General features: G+C 43.6%; 1 protein-coding gene across 1 annotated transcript in view; it reads right to left on the bottom strand.

The window, feature by feature from the left end:
- gpr156 (G protein-coupled receptor 156) overlaps window positions 1-18,940 on the bottom strand; it is a gene marked incomplete at both ends in the record, with an annotated part of 114,424 nt that extends 95,484 nt beyond the window's left edge. The window contains 5 exon segments of the mRNA XM_084314420.1: window positions 12,751-12,886; window positions 15,582-15,709; window positions 17,288-17,353; window positions 17,356-18,609; window positions 18,611-18,940. Coding sequence (XP_084170546.1) covers window positions 12,751-12,886; window positions 15,582-15,709; window positions 17,288-17,353; window positions 17,356-18,609; window positions 18,611-18,940 — 1,914 coding nt within the window.
- Window positions 18,941-21,899: the final 2,959 nt, after the last annotated feature.

Genomic DNA, 21,899 nt, shown 5'->3' with positions numbered 1-21,899 from the left:
TATGGTGGCTATCTACCTGTAGTAATACAGGGTATGGTGGGTATTTACCTGTAGTAATACAGGGTATGGTGGGGTATCTACCTGTAGTAATACAGGGTATGGTGGGTATCTACCTGTAGTAATACAGGGTATGGTGGGTATCTACCTGTAGTAATACAGGGTATGGTGGGTATTTACCTGTAGTAATACAGGGTATAGTGGGTATCTACCTGTAGTAATACAGGGTATGGTGGGTATCTACCTGTAGTAATACAGGGTATGGTGGGTATTTACCTGTAATACAGGGTATGGTGGGTATCTACCTGTAGTAATACAGGGTATGGTGGGTATTGACCTGTAATACAGGGTATGGTGGGTATCTACCTGTAATACAGGGTATGGTGGGTATTTACCTGTAATACAGGGTATGGTGGGTATTGACCTGTAATACAGGGTATGGTGGGTATTGACCTGTAATACAGGGTATGGTGGGTATTTACCTGTAATACAGGGTATGGTGGGTATTTACCTGTAGTAATACAGGGTATGGTGGGTATTTACCTGTACAGGCATGCTACCATGTCCTCCCTCCTCACTCCCCCCCCCCCCCCACCTCCTCCTCCCTCATCTTTTTCTGCCGAAGACTTTGCGATCTTCTTTGAGGAAAAAGTGGAGAACATCCGCAGCTCCTTCTCCCAACCCCCACCCATTCCAAACGCTGAATCGAGAACCTCATCCTTCACTCTGTCATCTTTCTCTCCCATTACAGAAGCCGAGACCCTGACACTGGTAACGTCGAACCGTCCGACTACATGCCAGCTGGACCAGCTACCCTCCCCACTCCTCCAGACCATAGCACCGGACATCCTCCCATTCCTAACTGCAACCATCAACTCCTCACTCAACTCGGGGGTGGTCCCCACCTCCCTAAAACAAGCCAGAGTCACGCCCCTCATAAAAAAACCAACCCTGAACCCCACCGCCATAGCCAACTATCGCCCTGTCTCTCTTCTCTCCTTCCTTTCTAAAACACTTGAACGTGCTGTATCCAACCAACTTACTGCTTATCTCTTACAGAATGACCTCCTAGACCCCAATCAGTCTGGCTTCCGGACTGGCCACTCCACAGAAACGGCCCTCATTGCGGTCACAGAGGCACTTCACTTAGCAAAAGCGAAAGGCCTCTCCTCTGTCCTGATTCTCCTAGATCTATCTGCAGCCTTCGACACAGTCAACCATCAGATCCTCCTCGCGGCCCTCGCAGGAATGGGAGTGGCTGGATCTGCGCTGACATGGCTGACATCATACCTCAATGACCGCTCCTACCAAGTGTCATGGAGAGGGACTCTGTCGGCCACCCGCCCCCTCCGGACGGGTGTCCCCCAGGGCTCGGTCCTAGGACCCCTTCTCTTCTCCCTCTACACTAAATCACTGGGTAACATTATCACGTCTCATGGCTTCTCATATCATTGTTATGCCGATGATACTCAACTCTTCCTCTCCTTCCCTCCCTCAGATATCCACGTCTCTGGGCGGATCTCGGCCTGTCTGTCCGACATCTCCGCCTGGATGACGACCAACCACCTCAAACTGAACCTAAGCAAAACAGAATTGCTCCACCTGCCGGCCAAATCCTCCCCCCTTACCGACCTCTCCATCACAGTCGAGAATGCAGCTGTGACCGCGTCGCCGACCGCCAAGAACCTTGGTGTTGTCCTCGACGACCAGTTGAACTTCTCTGCTCACATCGCAGCGACAACCAGAACCTGCAGATTCCTCCTGAGCAACGTCAGAAGGATACGCCCCTTCCTGACAAAAGAAGCCACCCAACTCCTCGTCCAATCAACAGTCATCTCCCGCCTCGACTACTGCAACGCACTGCTAGCTGGCCTCCCGGCCACTGCCACCAAGCCTCTTCAACTCATTCAAAATGCAGCGGCCCGCCTGATCACAAACCTACCGAAGTCGGCCCATGTCACCCCACTTCTTAGGGACCTGCACTGGCTCCCCATTGCTGCACGTATCCGCTTCAAGGCCCTCGACCTAGCATACCGTGCGGCAAAGGGAACCGCTCCCGCCTACCTCCGGTCAATGGTCTCTAACTACACACCCTCAAGACCCCTACGCTCTGCATCTTCTGGCCGCCTCAGATCTACTCCTATCCAAGCTCCCGGAGGGTCATCAAAGAGAAGCCGCCTATTCTCAGTCCTTGCCCCACAATGGTGGAATGAACTACCCATCCCAGTTAGGACAGCCGAATCCCGTCCAATCTTTCGCCGTCGACTAAAGACTCACTTCTTCAACCATTATCTGAAATGATAAAAAAAAAAAAAAAAAAAAAAATCTAACCCTGACTAACCTTAATGTCATGCACTTGTCCTAATAAACTAACCTACACTGTAACACGCAACACTTTGATGAACATTGTTACTCAGCTGATAGAGTTATACCCTTCTTGCTGTCTTGTCGCACAGAACTTGTAAGTCGCTTTGGATAAAAGCGTCAGCTAAATGACTAAATGTAAATGTAAATGTACAGGGTATGGTGGGTATTTACCTGTAGTAATACAGGGTATGGTGGGTATTTACCTGTAGTAATACAGGGTATGGTGGGTATTTACCTGTAGTAATACAGGGTATGGTGGGTATTTACGTGTAGTAATACAGGGTATGGTGGGTATCTACCTGTAGTAATACAGGGTATAGTGGGGTATCTACCTGTAGTAATACAGGGTATAGTGGGGTATCTACCTGTAGTAATACAGGGTATGGTGGGTATTTACCTGTAGTAATACAGGGTATGGTGGGTATCTACCTGTAGTAATACAGGGTATAGTGGGTATTTACCTGTAGTAATACAGGGTATAGTGGGGTATCTACCTGTAGTAATACAGGGTATAGTGGGTATTTACCTGTAGTAATACAGGGTATGGTGGGTATCTACCTGTAGTAATACAGGGTATAGTGGGTATTTACCTGTAGTAATACAGGGTATAGTGGGTATTTACCTGTAGTAATACAGGGTATAGTGGGGTATTTACCTGTAGTAATACAGGGTATAGTGGGTATTTACCTGTAGTAATACAGGGTATGGTGGGTATTTACCTGTAGTAATACAGGGTATAGTGGGTATTTACCTGTAGTAATACAGGGTATAGTGGGTATTTACCTGTAGTAATACAGGGTATAGTGGGGTATTTACCTGTAGTAATACAGGGTATAGTGGGTATCTACCTGTAGTAATACAGGGTATAGTGGGTATTTACCTGTAGTAATACAGGGTATGGTGGGTATTTACCTGTAGTAATACAGGGTATAGTGGGTATCTACCTGTAGTAATACAGGGTATGGTGGGGTATTTACCTGTAGTAATACAGGGTATAGTGGGTATTTACCTGTAGTAATACAGGGTATAGTGGGGTATTTACCTGTAGTAATACAGGGTATAGTGGGGTATTTACCTGTAGTAATACAGGGTATAGTGGGGTATTTACCTGTAGTAATACAGGGTATAGTGGGTATTTACCTGTAGTAATACAGGGTATAGTGGGGTATTTACCTGTAGTAATACAGGGTATAGTGGGTATTTACCTGTAGTAATACAGGGTATAGTGGGTATCTACCTGTAGTAATACAGGGTATAGTGGGTATTTACCTGTAGTAATACAGGGTATAGTGGGTATTTACCTGTAGTAATACAGGGTATAGTGGGTATCTACCTGTAGTAATACAGGGTATAGTGGGTATCTACCTGTAGTAATACAGGGTATAGTGGGTATTTAACTGTAGTAATACAGGGTATGGTGGGTATCTACCTGTAGTAATACAGGGTATGGTGGGTATTTACCTGTAGTAATACAGGGTATAGTGGGGTATCTACCTGTAGTAATACAGGGTATGGTGGGTATTTACCTGTAGTAATACAGGGTATGGTGGGTATTTACCTGTAGTAATACAGGGTATAGTGGGGTATTTACCTGTAGTAATACAGGGTATGGTGGGTATCTACCTGTAGTAATACAGGGTATGGTGGGTATTTACCTGTAGTAATACAGGGTATAGTGGGGTATTTACCTGTAGTAATACAGGGTATAGTGGGGTATCTACCTGTAGTAATACAGGGTATAGTGGGTATTTACCTGTAGTAATACAGGGTATAGTGGGGTATTTACCTGTAGTAATACAGGGTATAGTGGGTATTTACCTGTAGTAATACAGGGTATAGTGGGTATTTACCTGTAGTAATACAGGGTATAGTGGGTATTTACCTGTAGTAATACAGGGTATAGTGGGGTATTTACCTGTAGTAATACAGGGTATAGTGGGGTATTTACCTGTAGTAATACAGGGTATAGTGGGTATTTACCTGTAGTAATACAGGGTATAGTGGGGTATTTACCTGTAGTAATACAGGGTATAGTGGGTAGTTACCTGTAGTAATACAGGGTATGGTGGGTATTTACCTGTAATACAGGGTATAGTGGGTATCTACCTGTAGTAATACAGGGTATGGTGGGTATCTACCTGTAGTAATACAGGGTATAGTGGGTATCTACCTGTAGTAATACAGGGTATAGTGGGTATTTACCTGTAATACAGGGTATAGTGGGTATCTACCTGTAGTAATACAGGGTATGGTGGGTATCTACCTGTAGTAATACAGGGTATAGTGTGGTATTTACCTGTAGTAATACAGGGTATAGTGGGTATTTACCTGTAGTAATACAGGGTATAGTGGGTATCTACCTGTAGTAATACAGGGTATGGTGGGTATCTACCTGTAGTAATACAGGGTATAGTGGGGTATTTACCTGTAGTAATACAGGGTATAGTGGGTAGTTACCTGTAGTAATACAGGGTATAGTGGGTATCTACCTGTAGTAATACAGGGTATAGTGGGTAGTTACCTGTAGTAATACAGGGTATAGTGGGTATCTACCTGTAGTAATACAGGGTATGGTGGGTATTTACCTGTAGTAATACAGGGTATAGTGGGTATCTACCTGTAGTAATACAGGGTATGGTGGGTATTTACCTGTAGTAATACAGGGTATAGTGGGTATTTACCTGTAGTAATACAGGGTATAGTGGGTAGTTACCTGTAGTAATACAGGGTATAGTGGGTATCTACCTGTAGTAATACAGGGTATAGTGGGTAGTTACCTGTAGTAATACAGGGTATAGTGGGTATCTACCTGTAGTAATACAGGGTATGGTGGGTATTTACCTGTAGTAATACAGGGTATGGTGGGTATTTACCTGTAATACAGGGTATAGTGGGTATCTACCTGTAGTAATACAGGGTATAGTGGGTATCTACCTGTAGTAATACAGGGTATAGTGGGTATCTACCTGTAGTAATACAGGGTATGGTGGGTATCTACCTGTAGTAATACAGGGTATAGTGGGTATCTACCTGTAGTAATACAGGGTATAGTGGGTATCTACCTGTAGTAATACAGGGTATAGTGGGTATTTACCTGTAGTAATACAGGGTATGGTGGGTATCTACCTGTAGTAATACAGGGTATAGTGGGTATTTACCTGTAGTAATACAGGGTATAGTGGGGTAGTTACCTGTAGTAATACAGGGTATAGTGGGTATTTACCTGTAGTAATACAGGGTATAGTGGCTATCTACCTGTAGTAATACAGGGTATGGTGGGTATCTACCTGTAGTAATACAGGGTATAGTGGGGTAGTTACCTGTAGTAATACAGGGTATAGTGGGTATCTACCTGTAGTAATACAGGGTATGGTGGGTATCTACCTGTAGTAATACAGGGTATGGTGGGTATTTACCTGTAGTAATACAGGGTATGGTGGGTATTTACCTGTAGTAATACAGGGTATAGTGGGGTATTTACCTGTAGTAATACAGGGTATGGTGGGTATTTACCTGTAGTAATACAGGGTATAGTGGGTATTTACCTGTAGTAATACAGGGTATAGTGGGGTAGTTACCTGTAGTAATACAGGGTATAGTGGGTATTTACCTGTAGTAATACAGGGTATAGTGGCTATCTACCTGTAGTAATACAGGGTATGGTGGGTATTTACCTGTAGTAATACAGGGTATAGTGGGGTATTTACCTGTAGTAATACAGGGTATGGTGGGTATTTACCTGTAGTAATACAGGGTATAGTGGGTATTTACCTGTAGTAATACAGGGTATAGTGGGGTAGTTACCTGTAGTAATACAGGGTATAGTGGGGTATCTACCTGTAGTAATACAGGGTATAGTGGGTATCTACCTGTAGTAATACAGGGTATAGTGGGGTAGTTACCTGTAGTAATACAGGGTATAGTGGGTATCTACCTGTAGTAATACAGGGTATGGTGGGTATCTACCTGTAGTAATACAGGGTATGGTGGGTATTTACCTGTAGTAATACAGGGTATGGTGGGTATTTACCTGTAGTAATACAGGGTATAGTGGGGTATTTACCTGTAGTAATACAGGGTATGGTGGGTATTTACCTGTAGTAATACAGGGTATAGTGGGGTATTTACCTGTAGTAATACAGGGTATGGTGGGTATCTACCTGTAGTAATACAGGGTATGGTGGGTATTTACCTGTAGTAATACAGGGTATGGTGGGTATTTACCTGTAGTAATACAGGGTATAGTGGGTATTTACCTGTAGTAATACAGGGTATAGTGGGTATTTACCTGTAGTAATACAGGGTATAGTGGGGTAGTTACCTGTAGTAATACAGGGTATAGTGGGTATTTACCTGTAGTAATACAGGGTATAGTGGCTATCTACCTGTAGTAATACAGGGTATAGTGGGTATTTACCTGTAGTAATACAGGGTATGGTGGGTATTTACCTGTAGTAATACAGGGTATGGTGGGTATCTACCTGTAGTAATACAGGGTATGGTGGGTATCTACCTGTAGTAATACAGGGTATGGTGGCTATCTACCTGTAGTAATACAGGGTATAGTGGGTATTTACCTGTAGTAATACAGGGTATAGTGGGGTATTTACCTGTAGTAATACAGGGTATGGTGGGTATCTACCTGTAGTAATACAGGGTATAGTGGGTATCTACCTGTAGTAATACAGGGTATGGTGGGTATCTACCTGTAGTAATACAGGGTATAGTGGCTATCTACCTGTAGTAATACAGGGTATGGTGGGTATCTACCTGTAGTAATACAGGGTATGGTGGGTATCTACCTGTAGTAATACAGGGTATGGTGGGTATTTACCTGTAGTAATACAGGGTATGGTGGGTATTTACCTGTAGTAATACAGGGTATGGTGGGGTATCTACCTGTAGTAATACAGGGTATGGTGGGTATCTACCTGTAGTAATACAGGGTATGGTGGGTATTTACCTGTAGTAATACAGGGTATGGTGGGTATCTACCTGTAGTAATACAGGGTATGGTGGGTATCTACCTGTAGTAATACAGGGTATGGTGGGTATTTACCTGTAGTAATACAGGGTATGGTGGGTATTTACCTGTAGTAATACAGGGTATAGTGTGGTATTTACCTGTAGTAATACAGGGTATAGTGTGGTATTTACCTGTAGTAATACAGGGTATAGTGTGGTATTTACCTGTAGTAATACAGGGTATAGTGGGTATCTACCTGTAGTAATACAGGGTATGGTGGGTATTTACCTGTAGTAATACAGGGTATGGTGGGGTATCTACCTGTAGTAATACAGGGTATGGTGGGTATTTACCTGTAGTAATACAGGGTATAGTGGGTATTTACCTGTAGTAATACAGGGTATAGTGGGGTATTTACCTGTAGTAATACAGGGTATAGTGGGTATTTACCTGTAGTAATACAGGGTATAGTGGGGTATTTACCTGTAGTAATACAGGGTATAGGGGGTATCTACCTGTAGTAATACAGGGTATGGTGGGTATCTACCTGTAGTAATACAGGGTATGGTGGGTATCTACCTGTAGTAATACAGGGTATGGTGGGTATCTACCTGTAGTAATACAGGGTATAGTGGGTATCTACCTGTAGTAATACAGGGTATAGTGGGTATTTACCTGTAGTAATACAGGGTATAGTGGGTATCTATCTGTAGTAATACAGGGTATGGTGGGTATTTACCTGTAGTAATACAGGGTATGGTGGGTATCTACCTGTAGTAATACAGGGTATGGTGGGGTATCTACCTGTAGTAATACAGGGTATAGTGGGTATTTACCTGTAGTAATACAGGGTATGGTGGGTATCTACCTGTAGTAATACAGGGTATAGTGGGTATTTACCTGTAGTAATACAGGGTATGGTGGGTATCTACCTGTAGTAATACAGGGTATAGTGGGTATTTACCTGTAGTAATACAGGGTATGGTGGGTATTTACCTGTAGTAATACAGGGTATAGTGGGTATCTACCTGTAGTAATACAGGGTATAGTGGGTATCTACCTGTAGTAATACAGGGTATGGTGGGTATTTACCTGTAGTAATACAGGGTATGGTGGGGTATCTACCTGTAGTAATACAGGGTATGGTGGGTATCTACCTGTAATACAGGGTATGGTGGGTATTTACCTGTAGTAATACAGGGTATGGTGGGGTATCTACCTGTAGTAATACAGGGTATGGTGGGTATCTACCTGTAGTAATACAGGGTATGGTGGGTATTTACCTGTAGTAATACAGGGTATGGTGGGTATCTACCTGTAGTAATACAGGGTATAGTGGCTATCTACCTGTAGTAATACAGGGTATGGTGGGTATTTACCTGTAGTAATACAGGGTATGGTGGGTATCTACCTGTAGTAATACAGGGTATGGTGGGTATTTACCTGTAATACAGGGTATGGTGGGTATCTACCTGTAGTAATACAGGGTATGGTGGGTATTTACCTGTAATACAGGGTATGGTGGGTATTTACCTGTAGTAATACAGGGTATGGTGGGTATTTACCTGTAGTAATACAGGGTATGGTGGGTATTTACCTGTACAGGCATGCTACCATGTCCTCCCTCCTCACTCCCCCCCCCCCCCACCTCCTCCTCCCTCATCTTTTTCTGCCGAAGACTTTGCGATCTTCTTTGAGGAAAAAGTGGAGAACATCCGCAGCTCCTTCTCCCAACCCCCACCCATTCCAAACGCTGAATCGAGAACCTCATCCTTCACTCTGTCATCTTTCTCTCCCATTACAGAAGCCGAGACCCTGACACTGGTAACGTCGAACCGTCCGACTACATGCCAGCTGGACCAGCTACCCTCCCCACTCCTCCAGACCATAGCACCGGACATCCTCCCATTCCTAACTGCAACCATCAACTCCTCACTCAACTCGGGGGTGGTCCCCACCTCCCTAAAACAAGCCAGAGTCACGCCCCTCATAAAAAAACCAACCCTGAACCCCACCGCCATAGCCAACTATCGCCCTGTCTCTCTTCTCTCCTTCCTTTCTAAAACACTTGAACGTGCTGTATCCAACCAACTTACTGCTTATCTCTTACAGAATGACCTCCTAGACCCCAATCAGTCTGGCTTCCGGACTGGCCACTCCACAGAAACGGCCCTCATTGCGGTCACAGAGGCACTTCACTTAGCAAAAGCGAAAGGCCTCTCCTCTGTCCTGATTCTCCTAGATCTATCTGCAGCCTTCGACACAGTCAACCATCAGATCCTCCTCACGGCCCTCGCAGGAATGGGAGTGGCTGGATCTGCGCTGACATGGCTGACATCATACCTCAATGACCGCTCCTACCAAGTGTCATGGAGAGGGACTCTGTCGGCCACCCGCCCCCTCCGGACGGGTGTCCCCCAGGGCTCGGTCCTAGGACCCCTTCTCTTCTCCCTCTACACTAAATCACTGGGTAACATTATCACGTCTCATGGCTTCTCATATCATTGTTATGCCGATGATACTCAACTCTTCCTCTCCTTCCCTCCCTCAGATATCCACGTCTCTGGGCGGATCTCGGCCTGTCTGTCCGACATCTCCGCCTGGATGACGACCAACCACCTCAAACTGAACCTAAGCAAAACAGAATTGCTCCACCTGCCGGCCAAATCCTCCCCCCTTACCGACCTCTCCATCACAGTCGAGAATGCAGCTGTGACCGCGTCGCCGACCGCCAAGAACCTTGGTGTTGTCCTCGACGACCAGTTGAACTTCTCTGCTCACATCGCAGCGACAACCAGAACCTGCAGATTCCTCCTGAGCAACGTCAGAAGGATACGCCCCTTCCTGACAAAAGAAGCCACCCAACTCCTCGTCCAATCAACAGTCATCTCCCGCCTCGACTACTGCAACGCACTGCTAGCTGGCCTCCCGGCCACTGCCACCAAGCCTCTTCAACTCATTCAAAATGCAGCGGCCCGCCTGATCACAAACCTACCGAAGTCGGCCCATGTCACCCCACTTCTTAGGGACCTGCACTGGCTCCCCATTGCTGCACGTATCCGCTTCAAGGCCCTCGACCTAGCATACCGTGCGGCAAAGGGAACCGCTCCCGCCTACCTCCGGTCAATGGTCTCTAACTACACACCCTCAAGACCCCTACGCTCTGCATCTTCTGGCCGCCTCAGATCTACTCCTATCCAAGCTCCCGGAGGGTCATCAAAGAGAAGCCGCCTATTCTCAGTCCTTGCCCCACAATGGTGGAATGAACTACCCATCCCAGTTAGGACAGCCGAATCCCGTCCAATCTTTCGCCGTCGACTAAAGACTCACTTCTTCAACCATTATCTGAAATGATAAAAAAAAAAAAAAAAAAAAAAAAATCTAACCCCGACTAACCTTAATGTCATGCACTTGTCCTAATAAACTAACCTACACTGTAACACGCAACACTTTGATGAACATTGTTACTCAGCTGATAGAGTTATACCCTTCTTGCTGTCTTGTCGCACAGAACTTGTAAGTCGCTTTGGATAAAAGCGTCAGCTAAATGACTAAATGTAAATGTAAATGTACAGGGTATGGTGGGTATTTACCTGTAGTAATACAGGGTATGGGGTGGGTATCTACCTGTAGTAATACAGGGTATGGTGGGTATTTACGTGTAGTAATACAGGGTATGGTGGGTATCTACCTGTAGTAATACAGGGTATGGTGGGTATCTACCTGTAGTAATACAGGGTATGGTGGGTATTTACCTGTAGTAATACAGGGTATGGTGGGTATTTACGTGTAGTAATACAGGGTATGGTGGGTATCTACCTGTAGTAATACAGGGTATAGTGGGTATTTACCTGTAGTAATACAGGGTATAGTGGGTATTTACCTGTAGTAATACAGGGTATGGTGGGTATCTACCTGTAGTAATACAGGGTATGGTGGGTATTTACCTGTAGTAATACAGGGTATGGTGGGTATTTACGTGTAGTAATACAGGGTATGGTGGGTATCTACCTGTAGTAATACAGGGTATGGTGGGTATTTACCTGTAGTAATACAGGGTATAGTGGGTATCTACCTGTAGTAATACAGGGTATGGTGGGTATTTACCTGTAGTAATACAGGGTATAGTGGGGTATTTACCTGTAGTAATACAGGGTATAGTGGGTATCTACCTGTAGTAATACAGGGTATGGTGGGTATTTACCTGTAGTAATACAGGGTATGGTGGGTATTTACCTGTGGTAATACAGGGTATGGTGGGTATTTACCTGTAGTAATACAGGGTATGGTGGGTATTTACCTGTAGTAATACAGGGTATGGTGGGTATTTACCTGTAGTAATACAGGGTATGGTGGGTATCTACCTGTAGTAATACAGGGTATGGTGGGTATTTACCTGTAGTAATACAGGGTATAGTGGGTATCTACCTGTAGTAATACAGGGTATGGTGGGTATTTACCTGTAGTAATACAGGGTATGGTGGGTATTTACCTGTAATACAGGGTATGGTGGGTATTTACCTGTAGTAATACAGGGTATGGTGGGTATTTACCTGTAGTAATACAGGGTATGGTGGGTATCTACCTGTAGTAATACAGGGTATGGTGGGTATTTACCTGTAGTAATACAGGGTATGGTGGGTATTTACCTGTAGTAATACAGGGTATGGTGGGTATTTACCTGTAGTAATACAGGGTATGGTGGGTATTTACCTGTAGTAATACAGGGTATGGTGGGTATCTACCTGTAGTAATACAGGGTATGGTGGGTATTTACCTGTAGTAATACAGGGTATGGTGGGTATTTACCTGTAGTAATACAGGGTATGGTGGGTATTTACCTGTAGTAATACAGGGTATAGTGGGTATTTACCTGTAGTAATACAGGGTATAGTGGGTATCTACCTGTAGTAATACAGGGTATAGTGGGTATTTACCTGTAGTAATACAGGGTATAGTGGGTATTTACCTGTAGTAATACAGGGTATAGTGGGTATTTACCTGTAGTAATACAGGGTATAGTGGGTATTTACCTGTAGTAATACAGGGTATGGTGGGTATTTACCTGTAGTAATACAGGGTATGGTGGGTATTTACCTGTAGTAATACAGGGTATAGTGGCTATCTACCTGTAGTAATACAGGGTATGGTGGGTATTTACCTGTAGTAATACATGGGTATGGTGGGTATCTACCTGTAGTAATACAGGGTATAGTGGCTATCTACCTGTAGTAATACAGGGTATGGTGGGTATTTACCTGTAGTAATACATGGGTATGGTGGGTATCTACCTGTAGTAATACAGGGTATGGTGGGTATCTACCTGTAGTAATACAGGGTATAGTGGGTATCTACCTGTAGTAATACAGGGTATGGTGGGTATTTACCTGTAGTAATACAGGGTATGGTGGGGTATTTACCTGTAGTACTGCCCTGGAAGCGCCGTCTGGTATGTGTGATGGTTCTTCAATAGCAAACAGGAAGGCGCTAGTGTAGGTGAGGACACTCCCACAGAGGGTCAGTATGTTCAGGTTGGGACTGGACATCTTTACTATCCTGAGGAAGACACACACATGCACACGCACACACACACACACACACACACACACACACACACACACACACACACACATACACAATACAAAGTTAGCTCATAGGTGTTATGCCATATGAATGAGACCCAGTCCACAGTAAAACAGTGCCGTTCTACAAGAAACAACATAGCTGAAAGCTGTATCGTCTGAGAGAATCAAGCATCCTTTTGTTGTTTATAAATTTGTTTATTGAATTTTTCAATTAACATTTCAGCAAAAATTTGCCCCAGCTCATTTGCCCTCCCGACCCAAGACCCCCCCCCCCTTATCCCAGGACACCCACGTCCCTCACATCCCAAAACATGAAAAGAGAAAACAACATTGAGCATGACTTTTTTTTTTTACAAACAATACTACAAACACCCAATACTATAGTACAAATACACAATACTATAGTACAAACACCCAATACTATAGTACAAATACACAATACTATAGTACAAACACCCAATACTATAGTACAAACACACAATACTATAGTACAAACACACAATACTATAGTACAAACACACAATACTATAGTACAAAACACACAATACTATAGTACAAACACACAATACTATAGTACAAACACACAATACTATAGTACAAACACACAATACTATAGTACAAAACACACAATACTATAGTACAAACACACAATAATATAATACAAACACCCAATAATATAATACAAACACACAATACTATAGTACAAACACACAATAATATAATACAAACACATAATACTATAGTACAAACACACGATAATATAATACAAACACCCAATACTATAGTACAAACACCCAATACTATAGTACAAACACACAATACTATAGTACAAACACACGATAATATAATACAAACACCCAATACTATAGTACAAACACCCAATACTATAGTACAAACACACAATACTATAGTACAAACACCCAATACTATAGTACAAACACACAATAATATAATACAAACACACAATACTATAGTACTACAAACACACAATAATATAATACAAACACACAATACTATAGTACAAACACACAATAATATAATACAAACACACAATACTATAGTACTACAAACACACAATAATATAATACAAACACCCAATACTATAGTACAAACACACAATAATATAATACAAACACACAATACTATAGTACAAAACACCCAATACTATAGTACAAACACACGATAATATAATACAAACACCCAATACTATAGTACAAACACCCAATACTATAGTACAAACACACAATAATATAATACAAACACACAATACTATAGTACTACAAACACACAATAATATAATACAAACACACAATACTATAGTACAAACACACAATAATATAATACAAACACACAATACTATAGTACAAACACAAAATAATATAATACAAACACCCAATACTATAGTATAAACACAATACTATAGTACAAACACACAATACTATAGTACAAACACACAATACTATAATATAAACACACAATACTATAATACAAACAAACAATACTATAGTACAAACTAACAATAAAAAAAGTCTTTCACGATGTGGGATGGTAAAGTATAAGAGTTCCTCTGACTGAGTCTGAGAGCTGACGTCTTCCTCAAATCACCATTTTGAACTTATCCCCCTTTCAATTCCATGATGCAACACAATGTTTATATTATGAGGTCAAAGTGAAAGAGGGTTATTGCACAGTGTGTGTGTGTGTCTGAAAACCACACACACATGCAACAGAAGACAGATAGGTTACAGACTAACAGTGACCAGCTTGGACTCAAGATCAACACCGGAAAAAACCAAGACTAGCATTCAGGATACTCAGACCAATCTGGTTGTCCAAGCAACTCTCCAACAACACCAAGCTACAGATGTTCAATACCAATGTGAAAACTGTCCTGCTCTACGGCTCTGAGACGTGGAAGACTACTGAGGGCCTCACAAGCAAGATCCAGGTGTTTGTCAACAAATGCCTGCGCTACATCCTCAAGCTGTGGTGGCCCATCAAAACCACAAATGAAGAGCTGTGGAGGATAACCAACCAGGACAGCATAGCTACCACCATCAAAAGGAGAAAGTGGAACTGGATAGGTGGACCCTTAGGAAGGACTCAAATAACATCACTAGACAGGCCTTGGACTACAACCCACAGGGGAAGAGGAAAGCCGGTAGGCCGAGAAACACATGGAGACGTTCCACACCCCAAGACCTAAACAACATCGGAGTGAGCTGGCAAGAAGCAAAGGCCCAGAAGAGAGTGAGATGGAGAGCTCGGGTGGACGCCCTATGCCCCCCAACGGGGTAAAGAGGATTAAGTCAGTAAGTCAAGTGTGTGTGTGTGTGTGTGTGTGTGTGTGTGTGTGTGTGTGTGTGTGTGTGTGTGTGTGTGTGTGTGTGTGTGTGTGTGTTTGTGTGTGTGTGCATGTGTGTGTGTGTGTGTGTGTGTGTTTGTGTGTGTGTGTGTGTGTGTGTGTGTGTGTGTGTTTGTGTGTGTGTGCATGTGTGTGTGTGTGTGTGTGTGTGTGTGTGTGTGTGTGTGTGTGTGTGTGTGTGTGTTTGTGTGTGTGTGCATGTGTGTGTGTGTGTGTGTATAGGGATTAAAATATAAAATGCCAACTATTCAGGGGATGGGATCGTTGTTTTTCCACTGTTTTGGAGTGAAGGTTTGAATACCTGTTGTTCTTGAAGCGCAAGGTGAAGACCAGGAAGCAGAACGCCAGGAGGATCCCAGAGGACAGCAGAGTCCAGACCACCGCACACAGGACCGGAGACAGAGCCTGCCGGGTCAGCTGCACCCCCATCTATATATACACACACACACACACACACACACACACACACACACACACACACACACACACACGTGACCATGTGTGAAATAGTGTAGAAATGTCATACAAAAATATCAAGCACACACACACACAGAAACACACTTAAAGGGTCACTTTAAAGGGCAACACTGATTTATTTTGCACATAATCTCACACACATTATACAAAAAAACTCTTGACAGTTTTGCACACATTCATTTAGTTTGACAGTTATTGTGAGTAAATGAGTTTGAATGTGGCCACCAGTGATGTCATCGTTGTGTTGTTACAGCTCAATAAATAAAAAAGCAATTCCTATTGACGTATTTTCCTCCTACATCACAAGGATTCAGTGTCTTCCAATGACATCACTGGAGGACATATACATAAATACTCTCAATAACTAAAACTGAATGTGTGCAAAACTGTTCAGAGCCCTGGGATATATTTGAGATGATGTATTTGAGTTTATGTGCAAAATAAATTGCCATTCTTTTTCTAAGAAGTGCCCCTTTAAATAACTATATGTTTAAAAAAAGAAAAGTATAATAATAATAATATATATATATATTAGAAATGCACCTGCGTGCACACACACACACACACACACACACACACACACACACACACACACAGCATACATGTCATTGCACACGTGTAAAACATGACAGATATTGTTTGATGTGAAAAGTAATATAAATAGTAATAGTAAATAGTAAATTGTATGTTATTTATGACTGAATGAGATTGCATTATGTTTTTATTTAGTTTGATTCCAAATATATCCTCATTTGTGTGATATTGATGATATTAATACACAGAAGCAAAATAAACAGACATCATTAAACAAATGTATTTTTATTGAGGTAAACACAGGAACAAAACACCAGAAACATATTGTTCATTACTTATCCTAACCCTAACCTTATCATAAACCTAACCATATCCTAACCATAACCTTATCCTAACCTTATCATAAACCTAACCATATCCTAACCATAACCTTATCCTAACCTTATCCTAACCCTAACCTTATCCTAACCCTAACCTTATCATAAACATAACCTTATCCTAACCATAACCTTATCCTAACCTTATCCTAACCCTAACCTTATCCTAACCTTATCATAAACCTAACCATATCCTAACCATAACCTTATCCTAACCTTATCATAAACCTAACCATATCCTAACCATAACCTTATCCTAACCTTATCCTAACCCTAACCTTATCCTAACCCTAACCTTATCATAAACATAACCTTATCCTAACCATAACCTTATCCTAACCTTATCCTAACCCTAACCTTATCCTAACCCTAACCTTATCATAAACCTAACCTTATCCTAACCATAACCTTATCCTAACCTTATCCTAACCCTAACCTTATCCTAACCCTAACCTTATCCTAACCTTATCATAAACCTAACCTTATCCTAACCATAACCTTATCCTAACAATAACCTTGGCGACTAACCTGAGAAAAAGCTGTCCTCAATTAACTGGTTTGCAGTTTGACCCCAATCTTAAGGTTAAATGTAGTGCAACCCTCATGCGAGGCTAGTAACAGGTGTTATAACAAGAGGAGCTGAATTGACCCTGCTGTGATTGCGTCTGGGGTTAAAGTAGGGTAGGGGAAGACCGTTTCACCAAAGGAGCATCCTGTGAACGTGTAGATGTGACAGCGAGATTCCACATTGTAAAAAGACACCTGGCCTCTCTCCACGTCTACATACACCCCGACTCTCTGGGGCTTTTCTGGGAGGGGCAGGGGGATGGGGGGGCACGCCAGGGCCCAGTACTCCCTTCCGTTCCTCAGACCCAGGGTCCAGTAGCCTCCGTTTGGGTTCAACATATTCCCCCCTTTCCTGTTGACGGACTCGCGGCCCACACCGATGTCCCACTCCGTCTTGCCCTTCACCAGGACCCCATAGTAAAACCTGCCAGAGGAGAAGCCTTCCTTTCCCAGCACGCTGAGGCCCGGGTAGAACCTCTCCGGGTCGCCGGGGCTGCTCAGAGCCACGTCGCCCTGGACCTGCCTCCTGTCCTCAGACAGCTCCAGTTTGGGGTGCGCCGTGTCCGGGTCCAGGGTCACATCCACCGCATACTGCTGTGCCCTCCGGAGCTCCGTCTCACACAGCCTCCTCACCTCCGTCTCCAGGGTCTCCTTCAGGGCAGACCCGGCTCTCCTGACTGCCCTCCTCACGTCCCCCACGTAGACTGTGCTCTTTACGCCGGTCTCGGACCAGTCTTTGGTGACCGGAGGGGTGGAGAGGGACTGGATGCTGTTGAGGAAGTGGAGGTGGTCCTCCGTGTGACAGAGAGTCTCTAGTTCGGCGCTCCTCCTCTTCAGTTCCACCGTCTCCTCCTCCAGCTCCTTGACGAGCTCCTCGGTTCTCCTCTCCACCTCCCTCTGTCTCTCCTCGATAAGCTCCGCCACCTCCGTCAGGCCTCTCTGGACGCAGTGCAGCAGTGCGGTGAAGACCTGGAGGCTGTTCTCCATCTCCCTATCAGCATTCCCCCTGCTCAGCTGCACAGCGTGTTTGATCTCGACGACCTTCCGCAGCCGGACCTCCATCATCCGTCGGACCTCGGCCTCCGTCGCCCCCATCTCGGCTCTCCTCTCCCCGCTCTCGTCCTCCAGAGGCACGGTGTGGTGGGACCTGTGGTTCTTCTTAGCGCAGAGCAGACACGCGTACGTCTGGTCGGTTTTACAGAACACCTCCAGCAGCCGCTCGTGGTTCCTGCACACCCGGTCTCGCATGTTCATCACCGGGTCCATCAGGCGGTGTTTCTTGAAGGTGGGGAGGATCTGGTGAGGCTCCAGGTGGGTGTGGCAGTAGGAGGCCAGACATTCCAGACAGGACCTCGCGGCCCAGACCTCCTTCCCACGTGCACACGTCACACCACACGTCTCCGAGCCGGACCGGGGGCTGAACAACCCCGGGTTCGTCCTCTACGTCGGATGTCCTCTCCTCCGCCCACCTCCGGTACTGATCGACCATCTCCGATATGAAGGTGTTCACCTTGAGCTCGGGTTTCCTGAAGAATTTCTGCTTGCACATGGGACACTGGGACACACTGGTACTCCGCCAGTACGCCTGTATGCAGTCCTGGCAGAAGTTGTGACCGCAGGGGGTGGAGACAGGGTGGGTGAACACATCCAGACAGATGGGACAGAGGAACTGGTCCTCAAACATCAGACCTCCAAGGGAAGCCATATCTAGGAAAACATCCAAAAACAAAATATATAAAATATATTATAATCTTAAAAAAGCACAATAATCGTGAAAACCGTGAAACTCAGTGGCGGCTCGCCACCGGGGGCGCTAGGGCGCAGACCCACCTGTTAATTGAGAGAAGAAGAAAAAAAAACGTTTTAGTTTTTTGTTTTATAGCCCTATAAATAATATAAACATGTTTAAAATGAATAACATTTACTCATTTTAAGTATGTTTGTGTTTCCAATGCACAATATAACTTAATTTTACAAAGATTAATAATAGTTTTCCTGAACAGGAAGTGACGATTCTGTCTGATATAGACCTTTTCATTACGTAGCCGCAGGCATTTCTCCTCGCCGTATTTCTCTCTGGGCTAGGCGCAATTGCGCCTGGAGTGCGCGTGCCCGCCGTGCACTGGTTCATCGCTGTATCCGTCGCAGCCACGCGCTTTGCGTTGAATATGATGTATTATGATGGAACTCGGGCGCTGGTTTGAAACGACCTAGCAAGCAGCCGAGCGTCTAAAAGCTCTCTGATTGGCCGACGCGGTACTTTCCGTAACCGCAGTTTGCAACATGAGTTTATGCTGTTGTTGTGTTGTGTGATGCAGATATTTGTCTTGGAGCGTGATGGCAAGTTCTTTCAACGGTTAGGCTTAGGCACTCTTTCAAAGTTGGTTAAGGTTAGAGTTTGTCTTAGAGCATGGCGATAGAACACCAGGTAGTTTGCAGGCTGTTCGAGGCGGAAATGGACAAAGACACAGCTCTTCACTCACAGTACTTGTTGGCTAACAACAAGCTATATATGGATGCAGTGTGGAGGGACATGCATGGACAATGGATGGACATCAACACAGGCTGGATGGACAATGCCATGGAGTGGATATACTTTATCAACAAGCCAACAACAAGGTAGATTAGCGATCTTAACTCTAGTTTAATACATGATACGTTGTCTACTGATGCCGCATAATATCAACAGCTGATTCGTTGTAACGTTACAGCTTTCAGCTAACGTTAGCTACTGCTAGCTGTTAGCTCCGTTAGCTTAGCTGGCCACTTTTATAATTACTGCATGGAAACGGAGTAACGTTAACGTTTAAACGTTATGTCAAGGTCATACAATACTACAGTCGACATAAGGTTAACGTTACCCCGTTTCCATGAAGTGTTTAAATAGCAGCAATCTTGTTGAAAATGTAACGTTACTAAAATGCTCTCTCTCTCTCTCTCTCTCTCTCTCTCTCTCTCTCTCTCTCTCTCTCTTTCTTTTGGATTGAAAATACGTGGATTATGGCTTGTTCAATATCGTCTATGTTTGAATGAATGAATGAATGAAAACTTTATTAACAGATTGCAGAATGGGTACAATACAGTACGGCTCAATACACACAATTGTTAGGGGGATGCAGACCAGAGAAAGACGTTTGTCTTGTTTACATCAGGGTCCCAGATTTTCGATTCATATCGATAGTTTAATAGCTAGCCTTGGCTCGTTTAACAATATGCAAAATATGTGTACAGCCCTGTACTCATACTGAAGTTATTCTTGGTATATACTACACATACTAGGTCTGATTGTGTAACGAATCGATTCCACGTCGCGCTGTGTGTGAGAGAGAGAAGGAGAGAGAGGGAGAGATCTGCGTGTGTTTGGAGACGGAGCGAGTTTTGTTTCTAACTTTTCTATTTATATATTGTGTTTCAAGTTGTGAATTAGACTATACTTTATTTGACTGGTTGTGTGTTGTTGTAGTAACAGCTGAGCGACTCGTTCATAAGAGCCGATTCATTGCCGTGAGCGTGAGTCGAATCGCTCACGTCTTGCCATGAGTCGGTTGCGTGGTACTGTACATGTTTGCAAAATGTTTTGGTATAGCACCCCTAGTGGAGAGAGAACCAGCAGCCGCTACTGGTGAAACTGTGATTATTTTCTCGCACAATAATTGTACCAAGATCAAAGTCTCATATGGTGATGTCACACGCTGCATCGCCCACCACCACCACAAGTACATCCTCAACCTGTGGGAATCCCTTTCTATTTACAGTGTCACAAGCTCACAGGAGGTTGACAGACAAAATGGGCAAACTGGCAGTGTCCTTGTTTCCTAGAAGCATAAGGTGGATAATAGTTGACACTTTTTTTTAATACAAATAAAATAGCTGTTATTTATTAAACAAATAAAAAAAAGTAACTTAACCCTCTTACTTACTGTCTTTTTACTATTATGTACCATACTATTATGCTACTATTCTTATACTACTACTACTACTACTACTACTACTACTTATACTTCATGGTGTTTTTGTTTTGTTCTTGATTTATTGTGATGTTTCTTCTTGTCAGAGATGTACCCATCCTGCTGACATGTTGTTCACAATCTGTAAGTCACTTTGGATAAAAGCGTCAGCTAAATTAAATTGTAAATGTATTCCATATACTGTACACACATAGAACACATGTGATTTGTTGGGGGGATTCACCGCCACAGCATTCTGTGTGAACTCACCCAATAATTAATTGTTGTGACTTGGACTCACTTCTTGTCATATAGTATCAAATTCACATGAAAACCTCCGTTGATGAGCCAGGTGCGTTTAAAATGACCCCTCGGCATGTTTGTGATTAACGGGAGTGCTCATGTGATTGGTGCTGCTGTGTTTGCCATCCCGACACAGAATCGTGTGAATCTCGTGGGAAAAGTGAGAGATATTTGACTAAATATATATATTTAGTGAAATGTATGGAATATCAGCCATTCTAGGGCTAACAATTCCCCATCACCTTGGAAACAACTCAGGCTGTACACAGAGCAGTGTAAACATCATCATCAACCTTTATTTATACTCGGAAAGACAATTGAGGTCACCCTCATTTTCATTGTCGTCGAGACTTTACAGACATTTCAATGCACACATTTCTACAATATAACAATAATAAATATTAATAACTATCT

Source organism: Notolepis coatsorum, assembly GCF_963971535.1.
Source record: "Notolepis coatsorum genome assembly, chromosome: 5".
Taxonomy (NCBI): Eukaryota; Metazoa; Chordata; class Actinopteri; order Aulopiformes; family Paralepididae; genus Notolepis; species Notolepis coatsorum.
Note: the sequence above shows the minus strand (reverse complement) of the source record. Positions and strands in the feature narration are given on the sequence as shown.